Here is a 19,310-nt window from a genome sequence, read left to right on the forward strand (position 1 = left end):
GCCCCTCTCCCCCCCCCAAAAAAAAAAAATCCGTTGAACACACGTGTTGACCTTTTATTAACATTACCATGGAATGTTACGACAAAGTGACTTTAATCACAAATGTTTTACGCAAGTGCATAAAATGCACGCATACTGAGATCTAAAGGCATCCAAGTGTTCTGTGGACTGAACAATGCTTATTGATGTGGTTGTGGTTTGCAGTGGTGTTCTTATTAAGAGCAGTTTTCCAACATTTTTGTAGTAGCTCAGTGACTAAATCAGATAACCCAACCAAATAAAGTACAGCTCTTACCCCACATCCCTAAATCCCTACCAACATCACTGCAAACTCCAATTCCAATATAAATAATACTTAATACCTCCCTTCAGTGACCAATTGCTATCTTTAGAAAACTTTCTAATATGTTGGATGACCAGTTCTTGTATGTAGAAATAATACAGGGATTTCCACTCGTCTGGGGGGGGGGTGTAGGTTTCATTTCAACACATTGTCTTCATATAAAACATCAAAATAAGATTTTCAGATTAATCACAGGGGGGAAAGTAGAAAGTTAACTTGAGGACCATCGAGAGCCATTATGCTGTGGCGGTGGGCGCATACTGCATTGCTAGCCTGTCAAACTCATTCTCCTGCAGGGGGGGAAAAAGAAGAGAAAAAAGAAAGTTAAGCAACAGCTGTGCATAGCATGTATTGTTGGGTAATGTGTGGATAATCCAATGTTTATGTACATCTGTGCTATTGTGCAACTATATGTGTGACAAAGGCCAAAGACTTGGAGTACCCTTTGGCAGGGCTCCCGGAACACCCGCCGCACTAAAAAAACAAAAAAAAGTCTCCCCGATCTGCTCAGAACATGGTGGAGAGCTCTTTTATATTTCGGCATGAAAATTTAAAAAATTTGTTTAGATGTAAAAAAAACAAAAATTGGCGTGTGTGTACTACAATCTGAATGCTGATAAGACAAAACAGTAGGTCACCTTGGACAAATAGTCTTTGAGGAACACATGGGCCCGGTGTGCATCTTTGAGTTGAGAGAGGTACCGATTGGTCACCTGGGGACAAATTTGATAAAGGTGAAGATGATATGGGGGAAAAAAAAAACAGGCTATTAATATAACACTGGTGTAAATTGCAGCAATGCAACAGAGTAAACCATTTCCAAAGATTTTGGTTACCTCATTAGGCTTTAGGAGTCCAAATAGTCACAATACACATGCCAATAGTACTAATCAAAGACAGACTTATCGATACAGCTCTCGTACTGGCTCTCCAACGATGGTGCTAGTGTACCTAATAAAGTGTCCGGTAAGTATTGCACAAAGCTTTAACCTTGTAAAAGATGTAATCAGTAATTATCTCGGTGTAGCAATGGTCATTACTATCTAGTCTTTATCTTGTGAACGTTTGTAAGAGTGCAAAGCACGGACGCAGCACTAAAAACAAAGATATGATTAGACAACGCCTTGTATGGTAGGAAGAAAATACCATCGGGGAAAACGCACGGCTAAATGTTCCTGGAGGAAAATGACACAATGATGTAACCAAAACGGAGGGAACCCATTCAGAGTTAAAGTGAGCTTGTGTTCATCAATAGGAAATGACAAAACATGTGCCTGGCTTAAAGCTTAAGGTCCAAAGTCTAACCTCTGGGGCTTTTCCGAGGTGCTGAGTCAGCACAACCAGGTTGATCAACGTCTCAGGGTGGCTGCTGTCCTGTTAATGAGGATTAACACAAAAAAAAAAGCCACATTGTGCGATTAGTATTCCACCAGGAAAGTAATTGCATTGCATTTTGGTTCGTTTAGTGCAACATAACACTGCAAAATATTAACCACTGAGGTAATAACCTCCATCAACATCTGCCAATCATGGCATCATAAACCCGGAGTCTTATTTTTTATTACTATACAGCACAATTATTGCATGAACCAATTAATAAAGGTCTTATCCGGGGTTTACAATCAAAGGTAACTTGACCTGAAATGTCAACCACAAACGTGCAATTGTGCATCCTAAATGGCCATTAGTCAACTTGCCACTGGAGTTAATGAAAAACGCTTTGCCGCCCTCTGCTGATCAGATGGATGCATAACCTTTTGAACACATGAATCTTTTTTTCAAGAAACTAAAATCTAACAAACGTAGCATTTCCATCTCACTTTGTCGAGAGCTTCCTGTAGAACTCCCTCGGCCTCCTCCCACTTGTTCTGCGCCATGTAGCAGGCTGCCTGCCCATTGAGAAGCAGCACCGTCGAGGAGTACTTGTCGGACATCTCCTGGAAAATGTAGTAGGCGTCTTGTAGCTTCTCTCCACCCTGGGAAAACACAAGAGGGGCATCAACAATGTGCAAGTAAAAGTGTGAACGCGCACGGTGGGATTTATCTGCTTACCACAGCCAAATTAACCCAAGCTGTGGCGAGCTGGGTTAGTGTTGCATCCTCATCTTGTTCCAGCATCTTCTTCAGCTCCTTCCTACCGTAGAATAAAGGCATGATTAGAGGAAGTAGTAATCTAACATTCAAGGATGCCTGCGATAGCTACAAGTCATTGCTGGCCATTGCTCTTTTTGACAAGTTCTATCACTTCTTACCTTGCTAAGTCAACACGATCCAGACTCAGCAGCACCTGAATTGTCATGGCCATGCTGAAAAGCAAACAAGTGTTATTAGTTTGGGTTAATATTCTGAGGTTAAACTAGCAACAGAAAAACAGAAATTAATCTGTACCACTCCAGGCTTTCTCCTTGATGCAGAGTCCTGAGAGCAGCATCAGTGTTCGCCGCATGGTGGTAGATAGAAGCAGCCATGAGGAGGAACGTGGTGTTGGCAGCATCCACGCTCTTTGCCATTTTCTTGTCCAGATCATCCACTATTGCATCCCTGCAGTGGAAACAACAGAAGAAAACAGCATTTAATTTTTCAACATCCTGCACTTCAATCACTAAATTACAGATCATAGCTCAGTTTTCTTTACATGTTACACTTTAGGCAAACAATAATTAACTTCAATTGAAAGTGGATAGACTCATAACGTATAATCCCTCTCGGTGAATAAACAGTTTTTAAATAATATTTACCGTTTGCTTTCACTTGAGAGATACTCAGCAAACATCCTGACAGCTTGGAGCTCAGGAGCAGAGTTAGCCTTGATGTCATCCATGACAACTGCATACTTTCTCTATCAAACACAATACGAATGGTTGACATCACTAAGCTTTTTATTCTGCTTATCGATATTGATTGTCTCACAACAAATACGCTACTCACCTGGGCAATGTATGCTCTGTACAAGAACGTGTCCCTTTCCGTCTCCTTTTCTGGTGTTGAATTCTACAGTAGAAAAAAAATTAAGGCAGTTTAATCTTTTCAGTTGAACACCCCGTTTTACAGTTTGCATTTTAGTTGCTAATGTTCGGTTCGATTAGGTTGGCCAGAGAGGATTCCTAAAGCACAATTGATCGTACGTTATGCTGTTAAACCATTCACAAAACATGACCTACCTTCAATTTTTGAGATTCGTTGATACATTGTTGATAACTGCCGATGTAAAAGGCATTTTTTACATCGAAAAGCTCGTCAACATCAGTCTGTTGCGCCGCCATGTTTAACACAACAGTGCTTCCTGACACGTCGCTTAATGACGTCATTTCCTTCCCGTGATGTGCGTGTGGGATGCCGTTTTAACAATTAAATATCTTGTATCATGATATTATTATTATAGTTTGCATATTCAATTTAAATTACAATAGCCAAATAAAAAAAACAACTATATCAATTTAAAAAAAAAAGATTCCTCGTGTCGCGCGTTGAACTTTTTCTTTCAGTAATATAACCAACCAGTAGAGGGCAGGCTAAATCAATTTTAACACCATCTCTTTAACACTACGTCAGTCACTGAATGGTGGTGAGTGACATTTGAATGTGGGCGATCTGTTTTTCTTGAAATTGTCCCTTTTCGTCGCAAACGTTTTTCTTCACTGCATGTTTTGAAAAAGACATGACTGGGAGATACGATATATCCTTCCACTTTAGAATTACGTTTCACTAAAAGCTGTCATAAGCCTCAGCTATAATAGCCCATCAGTGATTTAAAAGAAACTGGGATAAAAACACATACACACACAAAACGCCCAAGACTAAGACACCACCAAAAATATGGGTACTGCACTAACATTAAACTTTGCCATCAAGTACGGGCTGCAAAATATCATCCTGCAGGCCGCAAATGGCCCCTGGGCCATGAGTTTGAAACCACTGGTCAATAGACACTGAGGTCTAGAGTACAATTTTACTGAGGTACAGTTCAGAGTCTGTATTTTTATTTGTTTTACTTTTATATAATTAAAAGAGTTAGAGCTGAACTGTTAAATACTGTGAGTACTTTGCCACCTCTTATTATAGAAACTAACAATAGAAAGGACATAACATGTTACTGTACACTTGGGTGGTGATGACATTCTGATTGGTGGAATGTCGTTAAGTGAGACCATGTCACAGTTGGCAGCTATTCTTTGACCGCCAGGGATGGCGCTAAGGGGGGGCTAGAGCTCCGTCAACCTCCATATATATCAGTCCAGCCCCTCTTCAGCCCCGAGAGGGTAATATGAGGCTGCCCTGTTGGTTGCACAGAACATTTTCTACCAAAATAAATGCTTAAATATGATTCAATTAAAATGATTTGCACGTAAGAATTAAGCAAAAATGGTGCTTTTGGGGTTGTTAAAGATTAAATGCACAAATACTGTAAAAGTTAAATACAACTGAAAGTACTTTGGTAGTAATTCCTTCCAGTGACACAAAATATATATGATGAATAAGAAGGGTAGTTATGGTTATTCCCATGAAGGGAAAAGCCCCTTTGGGTTCCTGCTCATTGTTCCCTTCGCCCCGTTTCCTTTGGGAAATTTCCAGCCTTGGGACCGGGACCCGGATAATTGCTGGAAACCTCCAAGGGGGCAGGGAATCAGCTTGACCGTCAATGCTCCTTTCTTTTGGGCCTGATTGGGCCATGCAAGCGGCTTTGTTGAGCCTCTATTGGCCCAAAACCACATCAATCTGCCCATTTCCAGGTCTCCCCTCAAGTTTGAAACTTTTTTTTTTTTTTTACAAACAGGAATCGGGTTACAACTAAACGAGCTCTGGCAACCGAGCCCATTCGCGGCCGAGGGAAGAAAACACTCTTTGAATAATTCACACATCTGTGCTTGGCACACGATTATACAGAGAGCAAGACAAGGAGCACCCGAGACGACGTCAAAGCGAGAGGCAACAAGAAAAAGACGGGGAAACATGCTGTGAAACACCGTTCCCCGCCTCGCCGGGAGGGATGAAGACCAGATCTTGATAGAGACCTTAGATAAGTTTGTCTTGTGTCCCACTGACCGCTCCTGTGTGGAGAGAGCAAGGTGAGCCCTTCCCGTCTCGAGCATTTAATGGTCGAGCGCCTTTTAATGAAACCTGAAAAGGCTTGGCTTTGTTTTGTTGGGGTCGTCAAAAGTCAACCGCTGTCAAATAAAGCCCACCCTTGACACGGTCGAACAATTTAAACAGGGGGGTTGTTGTGTTTCGTTACTTTTTTTTTTTTTTAATGGTCGTTTCTAAGCATGTAAGCCAAGTGCGACTGAAAGTGTCACTCATGTTTTACTGCACTCCAGACGCGAAGGTCATGTTCGACTGCGGAGATGCAAACATTTACGCTCCATTGATTGCACGCCAAAAAACCTCCCGAGTAAAAAAAAAATATATGAATACTGAAAATGCTTCCGCATTAGAGTTTGTATTTTGATTGAGTCGATGTTCAGAGCCGAGCTCTGACGTCATAGTTGCGAGTCCAAAACTTTTAAGGATGACAGTCAAGCGTTAGTAGTTCACATCAAGCTTTATTCTTCTTCAAATTTTGTTTCATTGTGTCATTTACCACTTTCGCACTAGTCCTTTGGTTTTAACGTGTTTCAAATTAATCTGTATCGAACTATTAGGTGAAAGTTGCATTCGCAATTCGCATCACGTCCAGTCGTTGCTGTGTGGTGAGAGCCAAGCATTCATTAATTCTTGTCCTTTTTATTTTGTTTTTGCGCAAAAACATTTCTGGAGTAGATGAAAGCGTTTTTCCTTAGTTTGCATTGCATAAGCTTTCATAGACTTCAAAGAATTTGTTTGGCAAGATCTTGGTGAAGGACTCAAAGTGATCAGATGAGAAAATGTCGTCACAATGCTCAGAGGCAACTTTGCAGAACTACAACATATTGTTCCAAATTCAATATTTGATTTTTTCCTTTAGGCTGCTCATTTTTCAGCATTTGCATGTAATTTAGTAAGGAGTTGCACATCCAAGGGAGATTCTAAGATTTGTTTATGTTCACAGCTCAATTTTAATGTGAACGGCTAATAAGTGTGTGGTAGTCTTGATGTATAGGTTTTGATGGAAAGAGCTGTTTTTTGTATTATTGGAAAATAAACTGCCATTAACTATTTATTTTTGGTGACTTTGAGCTTGATGATCGGCCCACCTTATATTAGTTGTTTATCAAAAACGAACATCACGTCATTGTCAAATGGTTTGTCGTATTTCACGTTTAGCACAAGCTTGGAGCAGACAATAGATGAGTCAGACTGTCTAAATTGAATGGCACAGAGAAAAGATGCATATTTTGTATTGCACAAGGACATTATGTTTCACGTTGCGAGGCGCTTACAGGAAGTGGAGGAAATGCAGAAAAAGACCCATTTTGGAAAAACACAAACCCTCACTGCAGTCGCAAGCTGGTAAATTTACTGCGTGTCTACTAAGACTAAAAGGCTGAGACATGTGTTTTGGAAACACTGATATGTTTTGTAACACATTGCAGTGTTTACAATGTAAAGCTTTGCTCCAGAACAAGGCTCAAGTGTGGATGAATGACTGCACTGTGCAGCCTCAGGGGTGCAGCCCACGATATCTTGCGCAGCCTCCACAGACATATTTGATGAATGATGACTTCAAATTGAGGTTTAGGATTTTTGTTTTACAGGCATCAGAGGTTGAAAGAGCAAGGAGTTCTCTTGAAGTTTGGCAGGCTTTCTTTTTTCAGGCTTTATTTGCTATAATGGCCAAGAAGCCACAAGGTGGAACACAATGTTATGAAAGTTCGAGAAACGTGTTTCAGCATCTGAAAATAATGACTTAAATATGAGTCAACAATTTCAAAGCAGTCACAGGGGGGGAGAAATGCCAAAAATCGTGTGTTCCAGTTCTCTAGTTTTAGTTTTGTTTTGAGAGATCATTTAATTGCTAAGCTTTGGCAGCACATCTAATCAATAGATGTTTAGGAATTGATTGTTGATTCACCAAGTCTTGGAACAGCCATGATTTTTTTTCTCTTTCTCATGCTGCTTTTGTTAACTGAAGGAAAATGGAATGCACTTCTAGAGTGCAACCAGTAGAGGCGCTGTTGTTTCAGTGTCAACAACTATAAGTTATTGTGAAAAGAAAACCAAGACATAATTGAAGTTGCATTGAGGGATTCTCCCGTTCCATTAAGTTCCTAATCGTAAAACAGCCACAAGAAAGCGGACGATACTTGAATCGACCTCTATCGTGAGTACCGATACTTTGAAATAAAGCATCCGATACTTTTATTGGTACTCGCCTATCCCTAAATATAATTATGAGCATGATCTAATGAAAGGGCTTTGAGCTGTTAGCTTGTGTGTTTTTTTGTTTAGTTTTCCTAAGCCAATGTTGTTACTTAATTAAAGGGACCATGCTATAATAAAATACTGTCAAGTTTCCCATTACTCCATGACACGTTAAAATGATAAAAGCAGAGTAGAGTTCAGCAGAAGTGAATTTAATATGTTTATTTTAGATTTCATCCATGGTCGCTTTTAATGAGCTTTTTCTTTACCGATATTAATCTTAGATTTGTGCTCACGGTTGAGGCATAACATCACTCCGGAAAGACTATAAATAATGACGTGCAATAATGAGCCATTAAGTCTAAACAGAAGCCGCTTGGTGGCTCTTCTCTGAATCATAGTAGAGTCTCCCCCCCGAGCATCTTTAGGAACAAGACAATAAAGTCACACCACCATACTGTCCCCATGTGGTGTTGTTATTATCATTAAAAGCAAAAGCGTGAAAGTGCAGCGCAAGTAACACTTGAGAAATTGTCGTTTTAGCAAGTACAATCCAAGATAACTTATTGACCGGACAAGTTGAGGTGTCTGACCCAGTTTAACTAGCTTGCAAAGTTCAGCAGCTGGCTTCCAGTTTCCTTGGAAACTCATAATCACACCAACAGCCGTTGCATTGTTTGGAAAAGAACGAGCAAGAGATGGCGGGCAGTCGGTCCTCCATCACGCCGCCCTGCTCGGTTAGACAAAAGTATCAAAATGACACCCCGGCTCGTGTTCAAACATGACCTCTTGTAAGATAGTTTTCACAACAGTGGTGTTTTAATGAGATGGTTCAACTGGTTCGAGCTGTCCCCAGTGACGCAGCAAGAGTGTTAACAGAAGCCATCATTTCTATTTATTTGCTCGTCACAGCCATTTTAAACTAACAATTGATTATTTTTTTAAAGTGAGTCTTTTGTATCGGCTGGTTTGCATATCTTTTAATCAAGACATTGTTTAATTCCGATAAAACCGCTGCCATGGAAATATCCACTTTAATCCCTTTGAAGGGATTTGTTTGGCAGCCAATCACAGCAACCGCTATCGTTATCGGGGGTGTCGACTGATCTAGTCATCAGTTTGAAACTTTGAAAAGTGATATTTTTCTAATTTCATGGCTGTAGGACAGCAAATCCAGCTGTCTTGTTGGTTTTATGTCAAGGCACTTCAGGACAAGTTTCCTGAATGGATTATCCAAGGTGTAATTATCAGTAAATCTCTTTTTGTAATGATATTTTGTCATGGCTTTGAATACCAATGGCTTTTTACTCCATGAAATCTTTCTTCCAAGGAGAAATGATATTCCAACAGTCATTTGAACAAATAAACATTTATTGCCTGATTTAAACCGAAGAAAAATAGTGGCGCTCATAAAAGCAGTGCAGCCTGAGGCTCTGAGTTTAGCCCAGATATGTTCAAATTTAAACGAATGCTAGCATAATAATAATCTCATTTAAATTTACCAGTGCGCGCCATCATGCTTGATGTTAAATCTGAATTTGCACCTTTTGTCAGATCAAAAGTGAGTATATCACAATTGATTAATCATGCCAGTGGCTGATTTATACAGATTGAAGAGGCATAACAGCAGTGTGACCTTTCTGTGGCGCTCATGTAAAAGCACTCCTTGCTCTTCTATTAACCAACTTAACAAATTAGTCTGTGTGGGCTGGAGGTGAGGTAAAATTAGTCATTATGTGACTGGCTTCTACAGTGGCCTTAATTAAAATGTCAATGGCCCCGAACATCAATCATTACTCCAGCCCCGTTATGAATTCAATTAATTGTAGCGCTGCCATTTTTGGCCTATTGTAATGTAAATAACGTGTTATTCAAATTTGCTAGTCAAAGAAGAGGGAATGTGTTTAGAACAAATTAGCCCAGAGTGTGCATTTTAAAAGCAAGGACAAAAGTCAGCGCATGTTGTTTTGACCCTCGGCTATTGCTGTTTATTATACACCACGTGCATATTAGTAATTTTTATTGCGTGTTTGCATTTTTTTTAATCAACCTGTTGCAGTGGCCCTGACTCGCCCTTGGCTCTATTTTGGATCGCCTGTCTGAATTATTAACCAGGGGAGCCATTATATGGCTTTGTTTTAATTATTAATTGATCACAGAAATGTGTCAGATGGCGAAAAACGGGGGTCTGACGGTGATTAAGAGGTTGGCGGGTGGTATATAAGACTTGACAGACCGCGTGGGAAGATGAGAAAGAGGTGCTGGATTCAAAATGATGCATGTGCTTTTCATGAATGTTGCACGCATGTTTAGCATTTTACCTCCGCGGGGGAAACCTGTGACAAAAGTTGACGAGATGAAATTTCAAGCTGCTTTTTATTCTCACGTCCTGCTGCCGGCGACGCTCATTTGAGTGCTGAACACAAAGTACGGATGCACCTTTTATATAACTAGCACAATTGTTTATTGTTTCTCTCCGAGGCGAGGAGGGGGAGGGATTATGTCATGCAGCTGGGGCCGAATCTTCTGGATGGAAGTTTTTCTCATTCGGGATTTCTCAGTTGAACCTTAATCACGGTCAAACATTCAGGCTCGCTCTCAGCGCTTCTAATCATTATAGCTACTTATCCCTCTGAGTAATCCATCGATTTGAATTCAAAAGTTTAGCCGAGTTGGCTCTTCATTCAATAGAGCCGAAATGTCCATTTTTACGATTCATTCAACTCAAGCTGTAATCCATAACCATTCAACGTCATTGTCCTATTCCTTAATTATATTCTCGACTATCTTTAAGTAACACTTGCCTGACTCACTGGACGCTGGGTAAATTTACTTGGCAGACTATGAAGAAAATTAACAATCAATCTTCAAGCAATTAATTTAAATGGGGTGGGTGAATCGCTCTGATTACCTGTTTCGTTGCCAGTGTGTATCGAGCCCAATAATGTCGTGGATGGAGCTCAGGCATCTATAAAATTATTCTTAAGACAGCAAATTAGTTGATATTGAATTAAATGCGGCATTGCGGGTTAGTCGTACACTCGCATTGTTTTCCTGAAAAATCGACTTCACAATCAGCAAAATTCTTTTGTTCAAATAACACCATGCCCTTTTCTTCTTAGAGATCAATCGAGCTGCCAACAATTCATTTATTACCTCATGTTTTCCGAGCCAGCCCCCGTCGAAGCGTTTCCCCGAGGGTTTTGATATTTAAATTTAATAATCAACATGGAAATATTGCGCCTTCGCAAAAAGCCTGCCTCAGCTCTCCCCGTTGATTGCAATTGTGCGTCGGGTAAGTTTGTTGACATTCTGCTATTTTGTATTTACAATGCTGTCGGCGCCAATGTTTCGTAATGTTTTTCAAAAATTGCCCAACAAAGGAAGGAGTGATTTTATTTTGATACACCTGGGGATGAGAAAACAAGATTTCAGATGACCTTAATATGCCGAATTTATCCGTTAGCGGGGGAAAAAAACGGTTGCTGTCAGCAGCCGGTTATCAGCTTGTTTGTGTTTATGGAGTGCATAATTCTGAAATGATTTATGACTCTTGAGGATGTTGTAGCAGTAAATCCCGCTTAATACAATATTCCCTGTTTCAAGGACTGATGGCTCTCTCGTTCAGGGTCACGGCGCCCTGATCCACGTGACTAGACTTCTCCGAGTTCCCCTAAGAGCGTGCGAGTCGTGACATTTTCTGCTGCCATCAACCAAATCGCTCGTAGCACCAAAACGTCATGGAAAGTCCTTCGATCCCTTGTTTGTCGTGGCAAGAGGGAAAACCTTTATTTATTTTGTCCTCATGCTGGTTGGTTTTGAGCTGCCCTTTTGTCACCTCTGGAGATGTCTGAATGACAAGCAAGCGAGTCTGACGTAAATAGAAGATGTCTGTTTGAAAATCTGAGCAGGGTTTTTTTTTGTTGCTTTTTGGTTTTCCCCTTTCTTGTCTTGCCTCACTTAACCGGTAAGCCCGGCTTTTCTCCTGTACGGGGGCCATGACCCGTTTTTTCGGCACCATCACAAAACAACCTTCCTCACGTGGGAGGAGCTCAGGTATCACTTCCGTGACGTTGTCCACAAAAGCTAAGGAAAAATTTTGTTTGTATAGTGTGAAGAAATCATGGGGACTGTTTCCTTACAGTCTATCTACTGCATCTAGTTTCATCACAGTGTAGACAATGTGGATACAATGGAGACCAGGGACATAATGGTTGCTCTGTAGCAACATTATGGGAGATCTTGTGGCGACGCCGTCGAGATAAAGTGCAAACATTATTAAGACACTGTTGAGCCATTGTGATGGCATAATGGAGACTGGAGCTCTTGTTGGGACTTGTTGATACACTTTTGGGGGATATCGTGAATAGGATGTCTGAATTTGGTCTTAGGCATGCTGCAGTAAGTCACCAGAAAAGCCTTTTCATCATTCTGAGCGCTTGTCCCATGAGGGATTGTTGTTGTTTTTTTTTTCCTCCCCCATGACGTCTTCATATTATCTTGCCATAGGGTGATAGATGAAAGGACGTGAAAGCCATATTGGATGCAACCTGACATATAACACTCTTAAGTTGTAAGTGTTTGTATTTGTGGCTATGAAAGTGCCTCCCTTCCTCGTCCTTTTTCATTTTCCTCATCAACAACCTACACCGAGTTGACACTTTAGGGGATGGCGGTCCCCGACGAAGACGCTTTAAACGTGAATCTTGTGCAAACACGATCCATTATCGTGCTTTCGGACACGGTGAGTCATCTTCCCCGATAAGGTTCGTACTTAGTCTAAGTGTGCCGAATAAGCGAAGAAGAGTGACGGTGACTTTATCGCATATAATGAAAGCAATTTTTTTTTTTCTTTTTGTTAGTCACCGCATGAGCTTCCTCCTTGTGTGTTTCACACACATTGCATCAGTGCAGGATATCCGGTAACAAGTGCTGTCTGATGCAGAGGCGCTTGATGATCTTTGAGCACCACATACAAAGAGAAAGGAGAGATTTGAAAATTGATTCAGCTCAGCAGGAGACTGTATATGAATGACCCCCTCATTCAACACACCATGCTGGCTGAGAATTGATATGTCGCACCTGACCCCACCGGCAATACCATTCAAGCCTTCCTGTAGCTATCACCCCCCCCTCCCTCCCTCCTCCCTTCGTGCCTTCTTCCCTGGGAAGCATCCTCCGACACTCTCCAAGGAGTCTTATTGATATTCTTGGAGAGGCATTGCAGTGAGAGATAGGGAATGAAAGTCAAACTGAAGCGGTACCTTCTAGTACGAACCGTGTGAGTTAGAAACACACACGCTCATTTTGTAATATGAGTCATGGACGGAGGATTTGCCCGTCGTACAAACATGGAGGCTTTCGAATGACATTATTGTGTATGATTCCATTATTGCTGCTTCCATCCACAAAATATTATTTCGCATGTCACGGATGTATCAGGCATATTTAGATCTGAGCCTGTTCTACATTTTGGGCCCCAGGGAGGCCGAGGATGTTTCTTGCGCTTCTTTGCCTTTGCTGCTTGTCTTTGGCGTTGCACGCAAAGCTGCAACACTTTGCCTCGGTGCCTTGCTTCGAAGGATTTCCTGTCAACTTCAGGATTTTCTGATGTGAGCACAAAAAGTCATGGCAACATTAGTGCTGTTGACTAATTTGCTTTTGAATGTGATGCATGGCCAAGCTTGTAACTCATTTTAGCCATATCTGGAGTTGCGAAATCTGGGCAGATGTTGTAGTGCTCGCTGCTGCCATCTAGCGGCAGTGTATCTGAAATGCACGCACATTTCCGAATTTTGGACCACAACACAAAAACGAAATGTCAAGCATTTGTTGCGGTACCGCTACTTGCTGTCCGCTGAAGTTAACGTCAACGAGCTAACCTTGCGATCACTATTGTTTACCTCACTTTACCGGGTTTGGTCATGTGACGTAAAATTGTTAGCTTTGTAACGTCATGTGGTGGTAGCATTGATTTGATCATGACCTCTTGGTACTTGATTATTGTCCAGAGCCTGAAAATAAATTTATTTTGCGTCCAACTGAAGTCAGTATCACACTTCCACATACAGTAGAATTTCCACCGCACCTTTGTTTTTGTTCATTCTTTTTGTGCTAACATTGAAAAGCCCTTGAGGGAAAAAGGCTTTTTGGTTGCCTATTTATTTTCGTGTACTATCCGCAGAGATTTGTGAGGGTTATAGAAGGAGTTCACAGGGAAACACATTCATTTTATTTTTCACAAACAAAATGTACAAACCTTGAAGGGCTGACCGGCAGTACGCTTTTGAGTCACAGCTGCCTGGATGATGAGTGCTGCAGACTCATTTGATTTGGGAGATGGCGAGGAAAGGGAGGGGAGGGGCCGAGTTCTGTGGATGCTGGCAGACACACTGACCCTCACAATTTCCCGAGCCTGGCTATTTTTGAGCTGCCGCCGTGTGTACCATCGCTGAAGTCACATCATACATAAATCAGGCAATAGAGAAAGAGTGACGCCTATGTCTCCCGATAAGTCTCAGGCCTCGGAGTGCGGCGAGGAGATGAGATGTCCACATGCATTATGATTCCTTCTTCTCTAACTAGCTTGTAGGCCACGAGCCAGAAGGTGGCGGGGTCTCATTTGAAAGCTGTCACCGCTCATTATCTTATAAAGACGAAAGATTTTTGGCCGGGCACTTTATGCGGCGTGTTATTTGCCTCACTCACACACTGCAATTGTCAAGATCAATTTCTGGCACTGAACACAGTTCCGATTTTCTTCGCGATGATAGCGTTTCTGTTCAGGGATTTTTTTGGGAGGACTTTGAGGGAAATTATTGAAGTTGCTTTTCAAAATATTTTTTATTTTATTATTATTTAATAATTTATATTAGTTTTAGATGGCACCATTATTCTCTACTAATTGTGTGTTTTTAAATGTTTTAGTGAACTTAGAAAAATCTTTTGTTCGGCATATTTTTATAACAGCAAGGTTAAAACGACATGTTCTCGTTACTTCAAGCCAACCCGATTGTGCCTTTGCATCAGTCAGACTTTATTCAGCACAAACACACTTTTCATTGCCAAACCATTTGCTAAAAACACAACATTCATTATCCAAGGTTGTTGGCGCTTATTTAAAAACAAAAGATGAATTGTCGGAGGAAATCAACATGTTCTGCACTTCTGTGCACTAAAATAAACAACTTATAATTTGATTTTGGATGAAAGTTGAGTATTAAAACCATTTACAATACAATACAATATTACAACACCAATTTACTCATCTAAAAAAACTTAGAAATCACATTTTAGAAAATGTAGTCACCATTTTTCTTTCTCATCTCGTCTAGAGTCAACCATGGACTCTTTCAGCACAAAAAGCTTGGCCCTCCAGGCGCAAAAGAAACTAATGAGCAAGATGGCTACCAAGAGCATGGCTAACCTTTTCATCGACGACACCAGCAGCGAAGTGTTGGACGAGCTCTACCGGGTCACTAAGGAGTACACTCGCAACCGTAAAGAGTCCCAGAAGATCATCAAGAACCTGATCAAGATGGTTGTGAAGTTGGGCGTGCTTTATAGGAACAATCAGTTCAGTGGTGAGGAGTTGATCCTTGTGGAGAACTTCAGGTGAGCACTAAGCATTTTAGAAACGCATTTATGAGTGTAGGTCACCATTTTCGTTGTAAAACAAAATGTACGGCCAAGCAGAAGCAGCAAAAAAAATACACGAACATGGAAATGGTTTATTGTGCAATCAGTTACGACAGAAGAGCCAATTTTTCCAGACGTAATCTTGACCCGGTCTTGAACTGGTCTTTTGAGAGCTTATCAAAATCTGCAAGCCACTAGCGATACCCCAGTGGATTTATCTGTAAATAGAGCAGGAAAAGCACCGATAGCATGTTCTGGTTGCCGTTTTTGTAAATTGCACAAATTTAACAGAAAGCCAAAGATAACAGTTCCGTCAACTGCCACAGTGTAAATTTTCATCTTTATATTTATTTATTTTATTTTGTGTGAAAGGATGTTAAGCCTTACCACAGAATGGATTGCGCTGTTTTTGCCTGACTTTATTTAATCAAACAGGAACCCATACCCCCTACCCAAAATGTAATCAACTGTTTGTGCAGGACACCTAAAGATATCTAATTGTTCCTGTGCTATATCGCTATTTATTTTTATTTTTTTTTTAAGTACACTTGTTCCATGTGGGAAAGTAGAGCCACGGTTTCAGATGCACTTTTGCTGTGAAAAATTAACTTCTTCATGCAGAAGCTGCTGTTGGACTAACTAAATCTAGACACGGAGGCAGAATAAATCCTATTGGATTCCAAAGTTCGATCAAGAAAAGAACAAGGCAGCACTTTCTATTTATAACCAAGTGCCTGTGTCAGGACCGGAGACTGACAGCCAAGTCTTGTCTTGCCGTCTCACAGGAAGAAAGTCCACACTCTGGCCATGACGGCGGTCAGTTTCCACCAAATCGACTTCACCTTTGACCGCCGTGTCATGAGCGCCTTGTTGAACGACTGCCGCGAACTGCTGCACCAGGCCATCAAACGTCACCTGACGGCCAAAAGCCACTCGCGCGTCAACCACGTCTTCAATCATTTTGCCGACTGCGACTTCCTGGCCGCTCTCTACGGGCCCTCCGAGGTTTATCGAGCTCACCTGCAGAGGATCTGCAGCGGCGTCAACAAGATGCTCGACGAGGGAAACCTTTGACCTCTGCTTGAGTCCCCTCCCATCTTTAAAGGATATTTTGAGTTCAAGGTGACAATCGTGAACTTTTCTCCACGTATTTGGTGTTTTTATGTGTGCCTCAAAAATTATCATAACACTGAAGTGCTCTTTTTTAACCCTGTCTTTATATTTTTTTTCTCTTTTGCTTTTTTTTGTCTCAAAGCAAACAAATCCCATACAAGTGAATGTAAAACAAAACCGTATAGAAACCTTCCAACTCGTTCCAAGGGCACAATGCTTGAGAAGTGAATCTCTAAACAGGCAGTTTTATCTTAGTAAATAATGACTTGCAGTGGAAACAAATGTCTTTACCATTTCCAAATAGACAAGCTTTTTTATATATATATATTTTTAAACTACTATTGCACTCAAGCCTGAATAAGCGCTGTACTGTACTTTTTTTTCCTGCATCGATGCAACTATGTGAACCAGAGCAGATTAATCCTGCTTAGCTTGCATTTCAAATATCTAAACATCTTAACGTCATAGTGAGGCTGGGCTTTTTGTTCCAAAGTCATCAATAAAGCTGCTGCTTTTTTAATATATATTTTTTTATAAAACAGTCTGGTTCCTCGCCAGCACAACAACGAAGTATTTGGGTCATAAGGGACCTGGAATTTAGGTGTTTATGTTGTCTATGGGCTGACTCACATGTTTTTAAGTGAGTCAACACTAAGAGTCTCCATGACGACACTATCTTCACTTCTGCTACCTGCGTTGGCTAATGTAAAATCATAATAACAAAAGGCAAAAGTCTTGTTAATCAATTTGAATGAGTCTAAATAAAGGTGAATACTACTTACTTTATCCAAAACAATATTCTCTTAACGGTCGTAGCTAAACACAAATCCTCCTGTCAGACTAACCATGCTAAATTTACGGGTTTTTTTGAATGCTCTCAAGGCATACTGTTAAAAAAATCATAAATGAGTGACGAATTGCCCTCTGGCTGAAAACACATATTTCATCCAATGTATGATGAGACTTGCTAGTGGACTATTTTGCTAAGCAGGCTAAAAGTGCATTTCTTTTGGTTGGTTGCTATAGAAACATACTAGCAGTTTTATGTGGGGTGTTTAATCTGAAGTGCACAGATGTAATCATGAATTGTGGCGACAAGCACTTAGCTTAAAAGCAAACCTAGAAATTGTTTGCTAGCTTAGCAAAATAGCTCACGATAACGGCAACCTGATCTAATTATGACATATTTTTGGTCCCCAATCTACATTTAGCAATACAGGTGGAAAAAGTGAAGTAGTGATCTGACGCATGTCATCATGACATAATAGCGACAGCGCCGCATGATATCTGGTGCATGCAACCTAATGAAGATAATGGACCCGCCACGATTCCAAAGAAATGAGCCGAGAGAAAAGCTGCGTGATGAAAAGGCTGGTTGGAAAAAAATAAAAGAATTGAGGCTATAAGGCTGCATGTAAAGATTAGCCGCTCAACACTGCGCCTGATTGTACTGCTTCACTGTAATTATAGCTCAGCACTCTGGGCTTGTTGAAATGGCCTTAGCACCAGCCACTCCATTTCCACAAACGGCGGCCTCGCCTCCAACTCTTGTTTGCGCAGCCCGTCACTTAATGCAGTCAAAGGACATTTGTTGTTTGTCTTGCACAAAGGAGCTTCGGCTATTCCGTAACAACCCGCCTTTGTTTTTCCATCAACCCAGTGTGTCCATGAGATTGCTCTCCTCGCCTCGGCCTAATTTCGTATTCCACGTGTGAGCATGTGCGTGCGTACCTGTGACAGAATTGGAAATTGAGCCGTGTAATAAGCGCCCTACGTTTTCCCAGATAGGATTGCGGAAACTTTAACTTCCTTCTAACTCAGCCGCTCTGCCAAAAAGGAGGAGGAGAAGTCGAAGCGCTGCTGTTATTTGGCACGTCGTCTCTTCCCGGGAAAGCGTTCACAAAACAGTATGCACTTGATTATCATAACACTCAATGATGAAGACGTGCGGGACTTGAATTTTCAGCTCTTCTTTTTTTTATTGAGGCCATCTCAGGGTTCTCTGTTTATCAAACCAGGATGGAAATGACGTATTTTACTGAAGCTCTTCAAGATGCATTTTTACTCTTCTTGTGAACTGTTTTTAATTGTATATTTTTTGTGTGTTCTTGTATTGTATCCAAACACGGCAAATATATTACTTTTCTTAACTCTGACTTTTCTTTTTGAAATCAACATGCAAAGGCGGAAGCCTAGATTCAAACCCCAACCATAGAACAGTGAGGCAGATGTGCTATCCACTACCCCACCGTGTTGCTAATCAAGTTTCTGTCATTAATATGTTGGAACGTTTCCACCCAAATCAAGGCTCTAATCGGACAGTCTGACCTGGATTTAGTCACTAAAATCCCCCCCTCTCGTTTCCCCTTCCCCTCCCACTCCCAGCATTGTGAGGAAGCCATGAAAATAAACACAAACCCATCTGAGTCACAAGCAATTCAAGTTTAGGTCATTTCTTTCCACTTCCTTCAGGGCCCACGCAGCAGTAGATTGCAAGCACAGGAAATTAGTCAGTCCGAGACTTGCTTCTGTTTCTGGGATATTTAAATTAATCACTGCACCACGTTTATGAATGCAGTGTGAAGTTTAATCTGTCATTGACACGCTATGGACTAGGGAGAGATAATTTGGCCCGTAGCGTGTCTGAAGATGGTCCCAGCGGCTCGTTTTGAAAGACTTTCGGCTGGTCCCAGCGCCCAATTATCCTCTAATGGTCATTATCTCTGCTTGTGCGTTTTGCGACTCCACTCGGCTTCTGTTGGCTGTCAACTGACTTGAGGGAGCTTCTCTTCCGTCACGTCTCATTGTTTCGCCATGTACTTCTTCCTCTTGATTTTTTTTTTTTTAACCTTACAGTGAAGCCAAAAAAAGCTTAAGCGTCCTGACACGCCTTCTTTTATTTAGCTGCTAAGCCAAAAGGCAACATTTGCTTTGGGGA

At 41.1% G+C, this 19,310-nt stretch overlaps 2 protein-coding genes across 4 annotated transcripts; one reads left to right on the plus strand and one right to left on the minus strand.

The window, feature by feature from the left end:
• Window positions 1–33: 33 nt before the first annotated feature.
• cope (COPI coat complex subunit epsilon) lies at window positions 34–3,661 on the minus strand. Its single transcript, XM_088393871.1, has 10 exons — window positions 3,505–3,661; window positions 3,272–3,334; window positions 3,082–3,182; window positions 2,732–2,884; window positions 2,596–2,649; window positions 2,396–2,477; window positions 2,164–2,319; window positions 1,649–1,717; window positions 982–1,056; window positions 34–633 (listed from the first exon to the last, which is right to left on the minus strand). The coding sequence occupies exons 1-10, from the start codon at window positions 3,649–3,651 to the stop codon at window positions 580–582; spliced, it is 954 nt and encodes a 317-aa protein (XP_088249997.1). The 5' UTR covers window positions 3,652–3,661; the 3' UTR covers window positions 34–579.
• Window positions 3,662–5,019: 1,358 nt separating this feature from the next.
• tnfaip8l1 (tumor necrosis factor, alpha-induced protein 8-like 1) lies at window positions 5,020–18,522 on the plus strand. 3 transcript variants are annotated; one of them, XM_088394427.1, is made up of 3 exons: window positions 5,020–5,409; window positions 14,956–15,235; window positions 16,045–18,522. In XM_088394427.1, the coding sequence occupies exons 2-3, from the start codon at window positions 14,964–14,966 to the stop codon at window positions 16,331–16,333; spliced, it is 561 nt and encodes a 186-aa protein (XP_088250553.1). In that variant the 5' UTR covers window positions 5,020–5,409; window positions 14,956–14,963; the 3' UTR covers window positions 16,334–18,522. The 3 variants fall into 3 exon arrangements, with proteins under 3 accessions (XP_088250553.1, XP_088250554.1, XP_088250555.1); XM_088394428.1 differs by lacking the exon at window positions 5,020–5,409 and adding an exon at window positions 5,858–6,030; XM_088394429.1 differs by lacking the exon at window positions 5,020–5,409 and adding an exon at window positions 7,467–7,580.
• Window positions 18,523–19,310: the final 788 nt, after the last annotated feature.

This window comes from Syngnathus floridae, chromosome 13 (genome assembly GCF_059516105.1).
Source record: "Syngnathus floridae isolate MCC-2025c chromosome 13, RoL_Sflo_1.0, whole genome shotgun sequence".
In the NCBI taxonomy this organism is placed as follows: domain Eukaryota; kingdom Metazoa; phylum Chordata; class Actinopteri; order Syngnathiformes; family Syngnathidae; genus Syngnathus; species Syngnathus floridae.

Bases quoted from the DNA above. Each gene is read 5' to 3' on its own strand.
- cope (XM_088393871.1), bottom strand. From the start codon at position 3,651: ATGACGTCATTAAGCGACGTGTCAGGAAGCACTGTTGTGTTAAACATG. The intron at 3,335-3,504 runs GTAGGTCATGTT...TTTCTACTGTAG, and splicing joins ACGAATCTCAAAAATTGAAG to AATTCAACACCAGAAAAGGA. The intron at 2,478-2,595 runs GTAAGAAGTGAT...ATTCTACGGTAG, and splicing joins GATCGTGTTGACTTAGCAAG to GAAGGAGCTGAAGAAGATGC.
- tnfaip8l1 (XM_088394427.1), top strand. From the start codon at position 14,964: ATGGACTCTTTCAGCACAAAAAGCTTGGCCCTCCAGGCGCAAAAGAAA. The intron at 15,236-16,044 runs GTGAGCACTAAG...GCCGTCTCACAG, and splicing joins ATCCTTGTGGAGAACTTCAG to GAAGAAAGTCCACACTCTGG.